General features: G+C 42.0%; 1 protein-coding gene across 1 annotated transcript in view; it reads left to right on the plus strand.

Annotated features, from left to right (window-relative positions):
- Positions 1–12,821, plus strand: part of LOC105507912 (piezo-type mechanosensitive ion channel component 2) — a 102,985-nt gene that overhangs the window by 54,210 nt on the left and 35,954 nt on the right. Inside the window, exons 17-19 of the mRNA XM_011936619.1 lie at positions 3,779–3,838; positions 6,493–6,659; positions 7,398–7,564. Of these exons, the coding sequence (XP_011792009.1) occupies positions 3,779–3,838; positions 6,493–6,659; positions 7,398–7,564 (394 nt within the window). The remainder of the gene's footprint in view (positions 1–3,778; positions 3,839–6,492; positions 6,660–7,397; positions 7,565–12,821) is intronic.

The raw sequence follows: 12,821 nt of genomic DNA on the forward strand, positions 1-12,821 counted from the left end.
GGAGTCTCCCTCTGTCACCCAGGCTGCTGTGCAGTGGCGCAATCTCGGCTCACTGCAAGCTCCGCCTCCTGGGTTCACACCATTCTCCTGCCTCCTGCCTCAGCCTCCCGAGTAGCTAGGACTACAGGCGCCCACCATCACTCCTGGCTAATTTTTTGTATTTTAGTAGAGACGGGGAGTTTCACCATGTTGGCCAGGATGGTCTGGATCTCCTGACCTCGTGATCCACCCACCTCGGCTTCCCAAAGTGCTGGGATTACAGGCGAGAGTCACCGTACCTGGCTACATCTTAAATTTTTATTCTATGAAGTGGAGATCTAATTTGTTCACTTTTAGATGGATAGACCATTATGTTATTCCAATTTATTAAGATGATTCATCCTTTTCCTACTGGATTTAAATGCTTCATTTGTCAGTGTCAGGCTCCCATTTCTTCTCAGGTATGTTTTCAGACTATTTTGGTCTTCCCTTGTATTGTCTTGCTCTGGGCCAGTGCCACATACTATTAAGTCTAGTAGCTATAGAGTTTGTTTTAATTTTTAGTGAGGCAAACTCCTCTCACTACCTTTTTTTCTCAAAATTGTGTTTGCTGTTCTCAGACATTTGTCCTTCTGGAATGTTTCAGTCAGTTATAAAAATTTGTTCTTTGGTCATCTTGAAAATAGCTCCTTGCTCTGCGTCATGAAGATTATTTATTGTGCACATGCAGTGCTCTTAACCTACCAATCAAAGACAGCAATAATTTAAAGATACTCTTTTAATGAATATTTACTCAGCACTTTCTTGGTACGAGGCGTCATGTCTTCCAGACAGATGAAGCACGTGGATCCCGTTCTTCTGAAGTGCCAGCTGTTGTCATATATGCCTCATGTATACTGTAGTAACTAATTCGATCCTTGCAACAGCACAGGGTCATTTTATTATCCCTGCTCTACAGAGGAGCAAATAAGGTCCCAGAGAATGAAGCAACTTGCTTGAGGTCACACAGCCATTCAGTGAGTAGTGGGTCTGGAATTCCTACTAGACTAATTTGTTCTAAAGCCTTTCATTGTAACTGGTAGGCAAGATAAGTATAGGGGAAAATTCCTAATGATATCAAAACTGCAAAGTTCCATTTTAAAAAGTAGAGATAAAATAATGTGGGACCTGAGGGAGAAAGGATTTCTTGTAGGCAAGCATGGCTTCAGAGAATGCTCCATGAAGAAGGGAGTATTTGCACACAGCCTGACATTCTAGCAGAAGAAAGCAAGCCCATGCATAAAAAATAAAAAATAAAGAGCAGGTCAGCTTAGCTGGTCAAGACCAGATGTGGAGCAGCAGTAGTAAAGAGGATAGCAGAAAATAAGTTTGAGAAGATTCCTGGAGTCAGATCATGAATGACCTTAGATGGGGTTACCAGATAAAATGCAGGAAACTGAGCCAGGAGCTGTGGCTCACGCCTGTAATTTCAGCAACTTGGGACTCTGCAGTAGAAGGATCACTTGAGGCCAGCAGTTTGAGACCAGCCTGGGAAACATCTCTAAAAAGCTTTTTTCTTAATATAGTCAGGTGTGGTGGTGTACACTTGTAGTCCTAGCTACTTGGGAGGCTGAGGAGGGAGGATCACTTGGGCCCTGGAGGTCAAGGCTGCAGTGAGCTCTGATCACACCATTGCAGTCCAACCTGGGCGACAGAGCAAGACCTGACTCTGATATATATACACACACACACACACACACACACACACACACAGAGACTGAATATATATAGGACATATATATATTAGGGATATATATACACACAGAGAGAAAATATATATAGGACATATATATTCTCTACATATTTCCTGGGCTTCATATATATGTATATGTATATTATATATACATATATACACATATATATCCTCTCTCTATATATGAAGCCCCGTTTGAGTTTTTAACATAACAATGTTTAGCTTAAGAATAATCTGGACATATTTCATGGAACATACTTATACTTTAAAAATACAAAGATTTAAAATACGTACCTCAAACTTCACATCATTATTTGAAAATTCTCGAGATGCTCTCCCTCAGAGCAACAGTATGAGCAACATGCCCTATCAGATGACAGCATCAACACCAAATTATAAATGTTCTGGCCTCATCCCTGGGTCTATTTTGTGTCTCCTAACCTGATTTTTTCATTTTACTTTCTCATCTACCTGTTCTCCTGTTATATTTCATATGTAACCATAAACCACCTTATATCCTTTTTGTAAAAAGGTTTATTTGGAAGCAATCACTGGTACCCAAATAAATAAAACCTCAAAAAAAAAATGAAGATTTCTTAAAGAACTAAACATAGAACTACCCTTCAATCCAGCAGTCCCACTACTACATATATATTCAAAGGGAAGAAAATTATTGTATCCAAAAGGTACCTGCACTCACATGTTTATTGCAGCACTATTCACAATAGCGTAAATATGTAATCAACCTAACTGTCCATCAGCGGAGGATCGGAAAAAGAAAATGTGGTGTGTGTGTCTGTCACGGAATACTACTTAGCCATAAAAATGAATGAAGTCATGGAGCTGGAGGCCATCATCCTAACGAAATAATGCAGAAACAGAAAGTCGAATGCCTCATCTTCTCACGTATCAGTGGGAGCTAAACAGTGGGTGCGCGTGGGCGTCCGGGGGGAGGGCGGTCACAGACACCGGAGATAGCCGAACGCAGGAGAGTTGGGGAGGGCAGAGTTGAGGGTCGGACAGTTACCTGTTGGTACAATGTTTGCCGTTTGGTGATGGGCACACCAGAATCCCAGACTTGACCATGGCACCATTTGTGCTTGTAAGGAATCTCCTAAATATATGTTTACATTTTCTGAAATTTAAAATTTCTTGTTTATCTTACATTCACATTTAACTGGCTATCCTGCACTTTTACTTGCTAGATCACTTTAGCCTTAAATAAGAGGATATGAAACGAAATGAAATCCTGTAATGTCATTTTAAGATATGACAGACATTTTCTATAAAGAACCTCATAGCAAATATATTTATTTATTTATTTAAGACAAGGTCTCACTCTTGCCCAGATTGGAGTGCAGTGGCACAATCATGGCTCCCAGGTTCAAGCAATCCTCCCACCCTCAGCCTCGCAAATAGCTGGGACTACAGGTGCGTGCCACCACACCCAGCTAATATTTTGATTTTCTGTAGAGACGAGGTCTCACTATGTTGCCCAGTCTGGTCTCAAACTCCTGGGCTCAGGCTCTCCTTTCTCGTCAGCCTCCCAAAGTGTTGGCGCTACAGGCATGAGCCTCTGCACCTGGCTTTGATAGTAAATATTTTAAGGTTTACTATTCATGAAGTCTCTGTGCAACTCAAACCTGCCATTATAGGGAAAAAGCAGCTATAGACAATATACAGACAAATGGGCATGACTGTTAAATTCGAATTTCACATAATTTTCACATGCACCAAATATTATTCTCCTTTAGATTTTTCGACTATTAAAAATATAAAAGCCATTCTGAACTCACAGGCCATTTGACAATAGTCAGCCCACCATTACTGGCCAGTAGCCACCAGCGAATGTAGTTTACACATCCTTGGTTTACATAATTTTTATGCTGGCATGGAGTGAAATAATCTAAGAGCTATGAATTCGAGCAGATTTTCCCAAGAAGCTCTTAAAATAGACAGAATGTCCTGGAGTTAATTATAAAATTCCTTTTAATCTAGAAGAGTAACGCTGGCATTTAATTCACCCTAAATGGAATTTAACTCATCTTTATTGAACACACTTGGCAGGTCCCGTGGAATGGGAAGATCGGGAGGATGAACCAATCAAAAAGAAATCTGACGGACCAGGTAACAAAATAACGATAAATATGAGCGGTGGGAACTTTGAAAATGATGCCTGCCAGATGGTATATAATGGAAGGCCGCCTGAAAAATTGTGAATTGAACACTGTTTTCTGGACTATGAGTAAATAATCAGTGTCCCTTGGAATCTCATCTCCACTGAGATTGCAAAATGACCCCTTTTTATTTTTTTTTTTTTTTTTTTTTTTTTGAGATGGAGGCTCGCTCTATCACCAGGCTGGAGTGCAGTGGCGTGATCTCGGCTCACTGCAATCTCCGCCTCCCAGGCTCACGCCATTCTCCTGCCTCAGCCTCCCGAGTAGCTGGGACTACAGGCGCCCGCCAACACGCCCAGCTAATTTTTTGAAGTTTTTAGTAGAGACGGGGTTTCACCGTGTTAACCAGGAAGGTCTCGATTTCCTGACCTCGTGATCTGCCTGCCTCGGGCTCCCAAAGTGCTGGGATTCCAGGCATGAGCCACCACACCCGGCCGCAAAATGACTCTTAAAAGTAGGTCTGGACTTTACGCAGTTGGATAAAATGTTGAATTAGTTTCAGTTTGTAAATTCCTTTAGGCAAGCATCTATGAAAGAGGCTTTTAGGGAGCAAATTCTTAATGTCCCATGAAGCCGTCAGAATGGAGGCACATACAAAAAGTACTGGCAATTATTTTTTAAAAACATAGAAAGGAGGAGGTAAATGAGAGGTAAGTAGGACTGGGGAAGTTAGAGATACACTAGAAGGTTAGAGCCAAACTCTTCATTTTAGGAGGGAAAACCAGGCTCAGTGAGTTGGTGACTTGTTCTGGATTCCACAGGTAAGAGTCAGGGAGAGAACCCTTGTCTTCTAACTCCCGGTCCAGCCACAGTGCCATCTGGGCTCCTCATAGTATGTGATTGGGAGGAAGGTATCTTTATGCAGGAAGAAAAAAAGGCAAAAGCCTCCAAATGAAATGAACTCGATGCTCTCTGGCCCTCTCTAATCATGCCGTTTCTTTGTCTGCTTTGGAGCGCCTGTGCAGTTATCTATCAGCAGACCAGGCGTCAGGCTCTTTGTGTCCCCACACAAATGCCTCCAAGCCTGCCCTCTGCTGGCACGAAAGGAGACTTACTGAAGGCCACCTAGTGCCCTCCGCTGTGCCAGTCCTGAAACCCAGACTTCCAGTTCCAGGTAATTGGACACACATACATGTGGACCTGGACACTCTTACTGCTGCAGAGCCTCACACCGTAACAGCAGCCAACACTTCAGATCACGTGTCTTGTTTCGCAGGCACTTTTTCGAGAGTTTGGAGTATATTAACTAGTTTAACCCTCTCAAAACAGGGAACTGAGGCAGAGAGAGATTAACCAACTTAATCTCTTAGTTGTATGAACCAAGCCTATGTAACTGCTAAAGAGTGGAGTTGGGATTTGAACCCAAGGAATCTGAATCCAGAGTGTGTGCTCTTAACCACTGTGTCCTACTGCCCCTGTAGTTAAACTCGAGTCCTCACTTTCCCTGTTGGTGAGTCATCACCCAGGTTCACAAAGCACACGTGACTCATGTCCCCAGTGCAGCGGCTGCAGCCTTACCATCAGGCCTACCATAGCAAAACCATGCGGTAATAACGTTTATCTTCATCCTTTCTAAGAAAACAATTGTGAAATGAGAAAAATACGTGTTGAAAATATAAGGAGCTGCTAAAGTTCATTGATGGGTGTAACTCCCAGCCTTTCATCCTCCAGAGCCAAGCTTCCCCCTTATGTCTACACAGAGCAGCTAGAGGTGCGATCTGAACGACTGTGAGAAATACATGCCTCGCTTGAGATTTTGTAGAGGATGTGAGGAGGGGTGGGAGGGAAACGTCGGTGCTCGTGGCATCGCCTCTTCAGTGGCCACAGCGACTCGTTTCATTCAGCTCCGAGCAGCGGCCGTTCTCTTCCTGTGCCTCCTTGTCAGCAAAAGATGCCCTCTCCTTTCCTTGCTTCCTAAACATACCTCATGGAAGACTGTTAGGTGTGACGCAGTTTCAAGGAGGTTTGGGTGTCACCAAGGTAGTGACAGCACAGGTGGGAAACATTCTCACACAGAACATCAGATGTCACTATATACAGATATTGTGTGAGGAAGCTAGAGAAAATGTCATGAAGAAAATCAGAAAGAAGAGAAAATATAGTTGCTATTCAGTAACTGGAAGCGGACCATCATAAAGCTCTTCATCCTCGTCGTCTTGCCCTCGAATGGGCTGAGGAGGAGGAGGGAGAGGGGTTGGTTTTGCTGTCTCAGGGGTGACAGACGCAGAAAAGGTGGAGGAGAGAAGGTGGAAGGGGAAGCAGGAGAGGCAGGCACGTTTGGTGTAATTTCACTGAAAACAATCCACGCAGTTCAAACCCATGTTGTTCAGAGTCAGCTCATAGGGAGCTGCTCTGCTTGCTATTTCCACTAAAGATTGCAAGTTCTATCCTGATGTGGTCTGCCACTGCATGTGTGCAAAGCCCCACCAGAGCTTCCTGCATGGCAGCTCTCCTCCGTGTGTGATGAGTATCTGAGTCACATGCCTTTTAGATGCACAGGGCAAGAGCCAGGTCCAATTTTTGGTAGAACATCGCTGTTCTACACAAAAGCAAAATCAATGGTATTTTGTTCCTTTGACATCTTGTTGCTTTTCTTTCTCCTAGACAATATCATCAAGAGGATATTTAATATTTTGAAATTTACCTGGGTCCTATTTCTGGCAACAGTGGACAGTTTCACCACTTGGCTTAACTCCATTTCAAGGGAGCATATTGATATATCTACAGTTCTGAGAATTGAACGATGCATGCTGACCAGAGAAATTAAAAAGGTAATACTGCTGGTGTAATTCTTTTTGCTCCTTCCCACATTAAGAAGACATTAAAAGTCAATGTCCAAAACTCCAGGTAGGATAAGACAAAACCCTTTCTTTCCAGGCAATTGTTGCATAACCCCTTTGCTTTTCTGTATATTTAAATCTATTCCACACTAAGAATTAAAATAATTAAATGTGCATGCACGTGCACCCACACACACGTGCACACACACACACATCACAGAAGGGCAACTTTATTCGTCCTATCCCTCCCCTCACCACAGTTTCCAGGTGTACAGACATTGCCTTGTTCTATATCCCTATAGTTAATAGAGAATTACAGTTTTAGTCTAGAAAGTGTAGAAAGTGGTGGTTTTTTTTTCTCCCTCCTGAACACTGAAGTGTGGAAAGTTTGATCTGAAACTTTTTTATAAGAAAACTTAGGACATATGCAGAACAACAAAATATATGGTTTAAAGATTGGATTTAAAAATAATAGTTCGTTTCTTGAAAAGTTACCATGATTTGGCAAAATTATCTACCTATAAGAAGACACTTACTTAGATCTACCTAGTAATGTTGGAAACCACTTATGAAATGAGTCGACATCAATCCCCCCTTGCCCAGCACGGTCCTAATCCTTGTCCAGGCATGCATGGGTACGAAAAGCTGTCTGCGCTGAGAAACGCCGGGCGGCTGTACAGGCAGGCGCCTGCCTCCATAGGAACGGTGGCAATGTCTCCTTCTCCTCAGGGCAACGTTCCGACTCGGGAGAGCATCCACATGTACTATCAGAACCACATCATGAACCTTTCCAGAGAGTCGGGACTGGACACCATTGACGAGCGACCCGGAGCTGCTTCAGGGGCACAGACAGCCCACAGGATGGATAGTTTAGATTCACATGACAGTATCTCCAGGTATTTCACTTTCTAACAATGCGTTTACTTTTGACGAAGGTAAATGAGGTGAATGTCATCAAATATAAGAAACGAATGTGTGAGGTGAAAGTTAATCAAAACCGTGCATGGACCCCCACCCTCTTCCAGCTGTCACCGTCTGTACAACAACTATAAGGAAGATTGTCCTTGCCTAGAAGGCACCAGATAAAAGCTGGTATTAATAAGACAGTGTTAGCTGTATCTGTATGACCCAAAGGCACAGTCTAGAGATTTCCAGGCTGGAGGCAAGGAAGAATGATCCCTCCCAACCCCAGAGTCACTATTTGTGTCAAGGGTTACATCCTTACTGCCTTTCAAGATAGCTGATCCACAAAGTGTCTTCTGCATTCGGGTCTCTACTTCTGTTGCTATCTTTGATCTTTCCCTTCAGAACTGTTACCTTAAGGTTTGTAACTAAAATTCCCAGAAAGTATTCTGTTAGCTTCTGTCTCCTCTGAGTTTACTATTGTATGCATTGTTTCACAACAGGATTATCAGATGGCACAGTACTAATGGATTCGCCAGGGGCCAGCACTAAGCGCTGTACCTGGGTTACCTCAATTTATCCTCTAAGACCCTGCAAGATGCATGCTATTATTATCCCTGTTTTGCAAAGACAGAATTCAGTTACAGAGAGATTAAGAAACATACCCAAAGTCACACAGCTTGGATGTATACAAAAGCGGACCCGTAATCCAAAATCATGTGGTTTAGCTCAGAACCCAAGCTCTCAACCACCCCAGTGTGCTGTCTCTCATTGCCTCTTCCTGCACCACAGGCCAGCTTACTGCCTGCCCCAGAAAAGCCCCAGAATTCTTTGCATCAGTGTTCTAGATAGCTGGTGGCAACTGTACAGAGCTAGATTCTAAGTTAAAGCAGAAGTCCCTGTCTTAGGAAGTAAAATTGCCTTTTACCTCCTTGTTAAGGGAGAAGGGTGAAAACTAGACCGAATGAATCACACCTTATAGCCACCTTCACAGGTAAAGAATTGTATCACTGAGAACATTCATGTTTTACTTTTTTCATGAAACATGTTGAGTATCAGCTATTCGGTGCCAAGCCCTGGGCTTGATTCTGGGAGAGGCATATAAAGGTAAGAGTAGTCCCCTAAACGCTTTAGCCTAGGAAGAACTGAGATAAGGCCATTACCTCCTAAAATGCCTGCCCTGGGGAGGACGGTAGAGATTGGTGCCTCTGGCTGCTGGTCAGAAACTCCTGGATGGCTTCAGAGTCACACTTCATAGCAAGGCACTAATGACCTGGAGAAGTATTTGTCCTTCACAATTGCTGGATGTATTTCCAGATGAAATAGGAGAGAGAGCTGAGACCATTTTATTGATACCAAACCCAAAATAGACAACTGGATGTTGGACTGAGTGAGGAGATGTGGGTTAAAAAACAAAAAGTTTTACCCTAAAGTGCTGTTTAACTGCTGCTGCATTCCTGTATTTGAGCCTCTCTAATTATGCCTATTATTTTGCTACCCAATAATTATTATTGATGCAGATCCATATTTATTGGTATGAAAGATCTTTGTGAGAGAGATACACAATAAAATATATACATATATTTTGTAAAAATCCAAGTTTTAAAATGAGATGTATGCTAAGCCTAATTTAAAATATATGCATTCATGCCTAGATTGATTTAGAAGTAATATTTGTGCAGATAACACTGTGCATGGATCTATCCCTGCCTGCCCCCCTCAAATAGGTAGTGATTCTTTTAAAGTCATTTGAGGGATAATAAAAGAGACTATATTTTCTTTTAATTTGTTAATAATCTTTGCTTATTTATGAGTTTCAAAGACACAGATATTTCATCTATTATTGTATATTTTTGTGGAAAGAAGAAACATTTAGGACAGAAACTATGATTTCAGGGTCAAACATTTATTTCCTAATTGAGATTCAGTTTAAAGCTTTAATTCATAGAATAAAATAATTGATTATTAGAAAACTGTATCATCATAAAACTTTATTTTTCAGTTTCTTTCTACTCAAGAATATGCATATTTCTCAATTATTAATTTCTGAAACCATTAGTAATATCAAAAGTTACAAAGAGAACTTTTAATATCATGTCCTTCCACTGGTGAGTGTTACCAGAGTCTCATTGTGTCTTCCTGGAAACCTCCCACAATCAACATTTTGAAAGGGGAGTTTCTGTCTTCTTCTTTGACAGATTCCATTCAGACAAAAGCCATTCTTTAGTTTGAATTTTATTTTTATTTTTTGAAAACTATTATAACTGTTCTAGTTCTACTTGGAAGCTTCCAGAAGTATTAAATTCATTCTTATTGCAACAATCTATTGATCATTGTATTTAAACTGAATCATTCTCTCTTTAATTTAATTCAGCGCACTTAATTCATTTTAATGCTAAAACTTAAAATCCATGTCTAGCCCCAGGTTCCCTAAGTTCTTAAGTAGTCCAGCTAGGTCCTGCCTTAATCCTACAGGAGCCCTGCATGGGCAGGTCTGGGACAGCGTACGGGTTTGTGCAGCAGGGTGGGTGGGGAGCCAGGATTTGTCCAAATGTAGTGAGCGCTCGAGATGCTGACTGGTGCTGCTTCCTAGTTACAGGGTGAATAAAGGGGTACTGGGTATCTAAACATTTCTAAATCTACCCACTGTAGAACTATTCATGATCAAACAACCGTTTTTCGAAAAACAAGAGCATGATAGGGTGAAAGAAATGCTGAGATTCTCTACACGTACACGTCCCAAATGATGTTTCTTTGATTTGTTCATTTATTTTCGCGTAACATTCACACACATCCCACTGCTCTCAGCTTCGGACTCTACTGCTCTGTATATATCCAATATAGACTGGGTCTGATCCAAACTATGTCTTTATTACTTTTAAATTCTAAAATAAAAGGTTCAGACAGCTCTAGGGAACTTCACCGAAAGTCATGATCATATTCAACTGGAATCGTTCCCTCCCACGCAGTGAAGAATACGATCATATACGTGCCTAGCACTGACTTTGAATACTGCACCTTTGCATCTTTCTTCAAGAAAATATGCTGCCCCATCATGTGATTTGTAAAATTTTTCAAATGCCTTTTTTTAACCTCCCTTCTAGGTTCATTTTGTAATACACAGAGATTTTTTTGTTACCTGAATCTCCAAATGTGGCAAGTGAAATGGGTAATGAATAGAGTAGCTTTTCTTCATTAATTTGTGATGACTCTAACAGTAATTGGTGACATTTTTTAATGAACCTCTTTTGAAATTTCATGAAGTAGTCTCCCACAGGGCAAAATCATACAAAGATAAAATTTTTTTTCACACCATCTCAAGGATTTTATAGACCTCCTGAGTATCACACGTGAGCCTGGTTTGAAAACAGATGCTCTAGAACCAAACTCTGAATCAGTGAATATTTGAAGGTGAATTGAAAATAAATTTTTCATAAAGTAAACATAGGTGAACCCCATCTTTATGACATTTAACTGCGTAACAATGGACAATATGTCCCATTAAGAAATTAAATATTATAAATCACAATTAAGCAGGAAAAACAACTGGTTAAAATAAAATCAAGTAACTGCCTTTAAATCTGACCTAAGATTGCAAATAGGAAACCACAATCTTGATAAAAAATTGTGAGTTAGGAGATATTTAAATCCATCGATGGCTTTTTGACAAAGACTGTCAAAATATCCCCCCCCAATTTTAAAATGGTCAGTCAGTAAATACAACAACTAGTAGGAAACCAGCACCTTTAGAATTAGGTTTTAATGTGTTTTTATTTTGTTTCTCAACCTAAAGAAAGAGGAGACAGAATAGGGCCGATCTTGTTGCCAGTAAAGGAGTTACCACAGTTGCCCTTTTCTGCAGTGAGCCATATTTCTAGGCTTTAGAAACTTTCAAATTTCCAAATAATCATTTGTGTACACTGTAGTCTCCAGGAAGCCGTGCTGATTGCTGGAAAGGTAGTAACCCTCCCTAGAAGAGGTTCTGCGGGGGAAGTCACTGGGAAGGGTCTGGTGGCCAGGAGGCTGCCACTCCCCAGTGAGGTTACGCTCACCCAGTGTGGCCAGCGCCCTTCATGGCCCCTGCCCCGAGGCCAGTGGCATGGATTTTACCTTCCAGCAGACAGTAGATGGAGTCTGGGTGGGATCCTAACAGGTGGATTTGTAGTCCCTTTGACTTAGAGAAGAGTCACGGTTTCTTTCAAATCCAGATGTAAAATGGCAAACTTTTTTTTTTTTTTTTTGAGACAGAGTCTCGCTCTGTCGCCCGGACTGGAGTGCAGTGGCCGGATCTCAGCTCACTGCAAGCTCCGCCTCCCGGGTTTACGCCATTCTCCTGCCTCAGCCTCCGGAGTAGCTGGGACTACAGGCGCCCGCCACCTCGCCCGGCTAGTTTTTGTATTTTTTTTAGTAGAGACGGGGTTTCACCATGTTAGCCAGGATGGTCTCGATCTCCTGACCTCGTGATCCGCCCGTCTAGGCCTCCCAAAGTGCTGGGATTACAGGCTTGAGCCACCGCGCCCGGCCTTGCAAACATTTTTTAATGGTTGCTTTATATAATCAGATAACATCTACCTTCCTAGAAAATATATTAGCTTAAATTGCTACAGAAAACATTAGTTGACATTCTGAGGGGCATTCCCAGGTAGGAGGCGGTTAATATTTTAAATATGTCCTCTGAGGGGTTGCCATGTGTTCCTGGGGTGCTCGCAGTGGGGGCCCATCAGGCAGGTGATGGCAGCCATCCCCTTGGGCCTGCTGTCTGGGCCTATTTTTATACATTTCCTCCCCTTCCTATTCACTTTTAAACTGTCCTGGATTGGGTGACGTATTAGTTGTCCTACAGGGAACCCACCTGTGTGGGATGTTGTAGGTTCTGAGAACTCCTTCCAAGAGTTAACAAGATAAACAGGGCTTTTGAATTAGAACCATCAGTTCCCATGAAGAAAACCTGAGCAAAGCTGCAGGCGACTGCACAGGCTGTGGGGTTACATCTCTATAAATATTAAATGAAATACAGAAGTGCAAAGTCCCCTCATGCAGAAACATAAAATTGGGGCCCCAGAAAGGGGCACTGATTCGTCTAAAACCCAACAGCCAGTTAATGTCGGCATCCTCATCCTCACTGTGTTCATCCAATGCTGTTCTGTTTATCTTGTCATTGTCTCCTCATTTTGTCCAGGACATGGTGACATCTAAAGGAGTTGGGGCAAAACAAAGCAAAACCAGCCTCCACATCCTTATTAGAGAGTA

Source organism: Colobus angolensis, unplaced genomic scaffold (genome assembly GCF_000951035.1).
Source record: "Colobus angolensis palliatus isolate OR3802 unplaced genomic scaffold, Cang.pa_1.0 Scaffold155, whole genome shotgun sequence".
NCBI classification, from domain to species: domain Eukaryota; kingdom Metazoa; phylum Chordata; class Mammalia; order Primates; family Cercopithecidae; genus Colobus; species Colobus angolensis.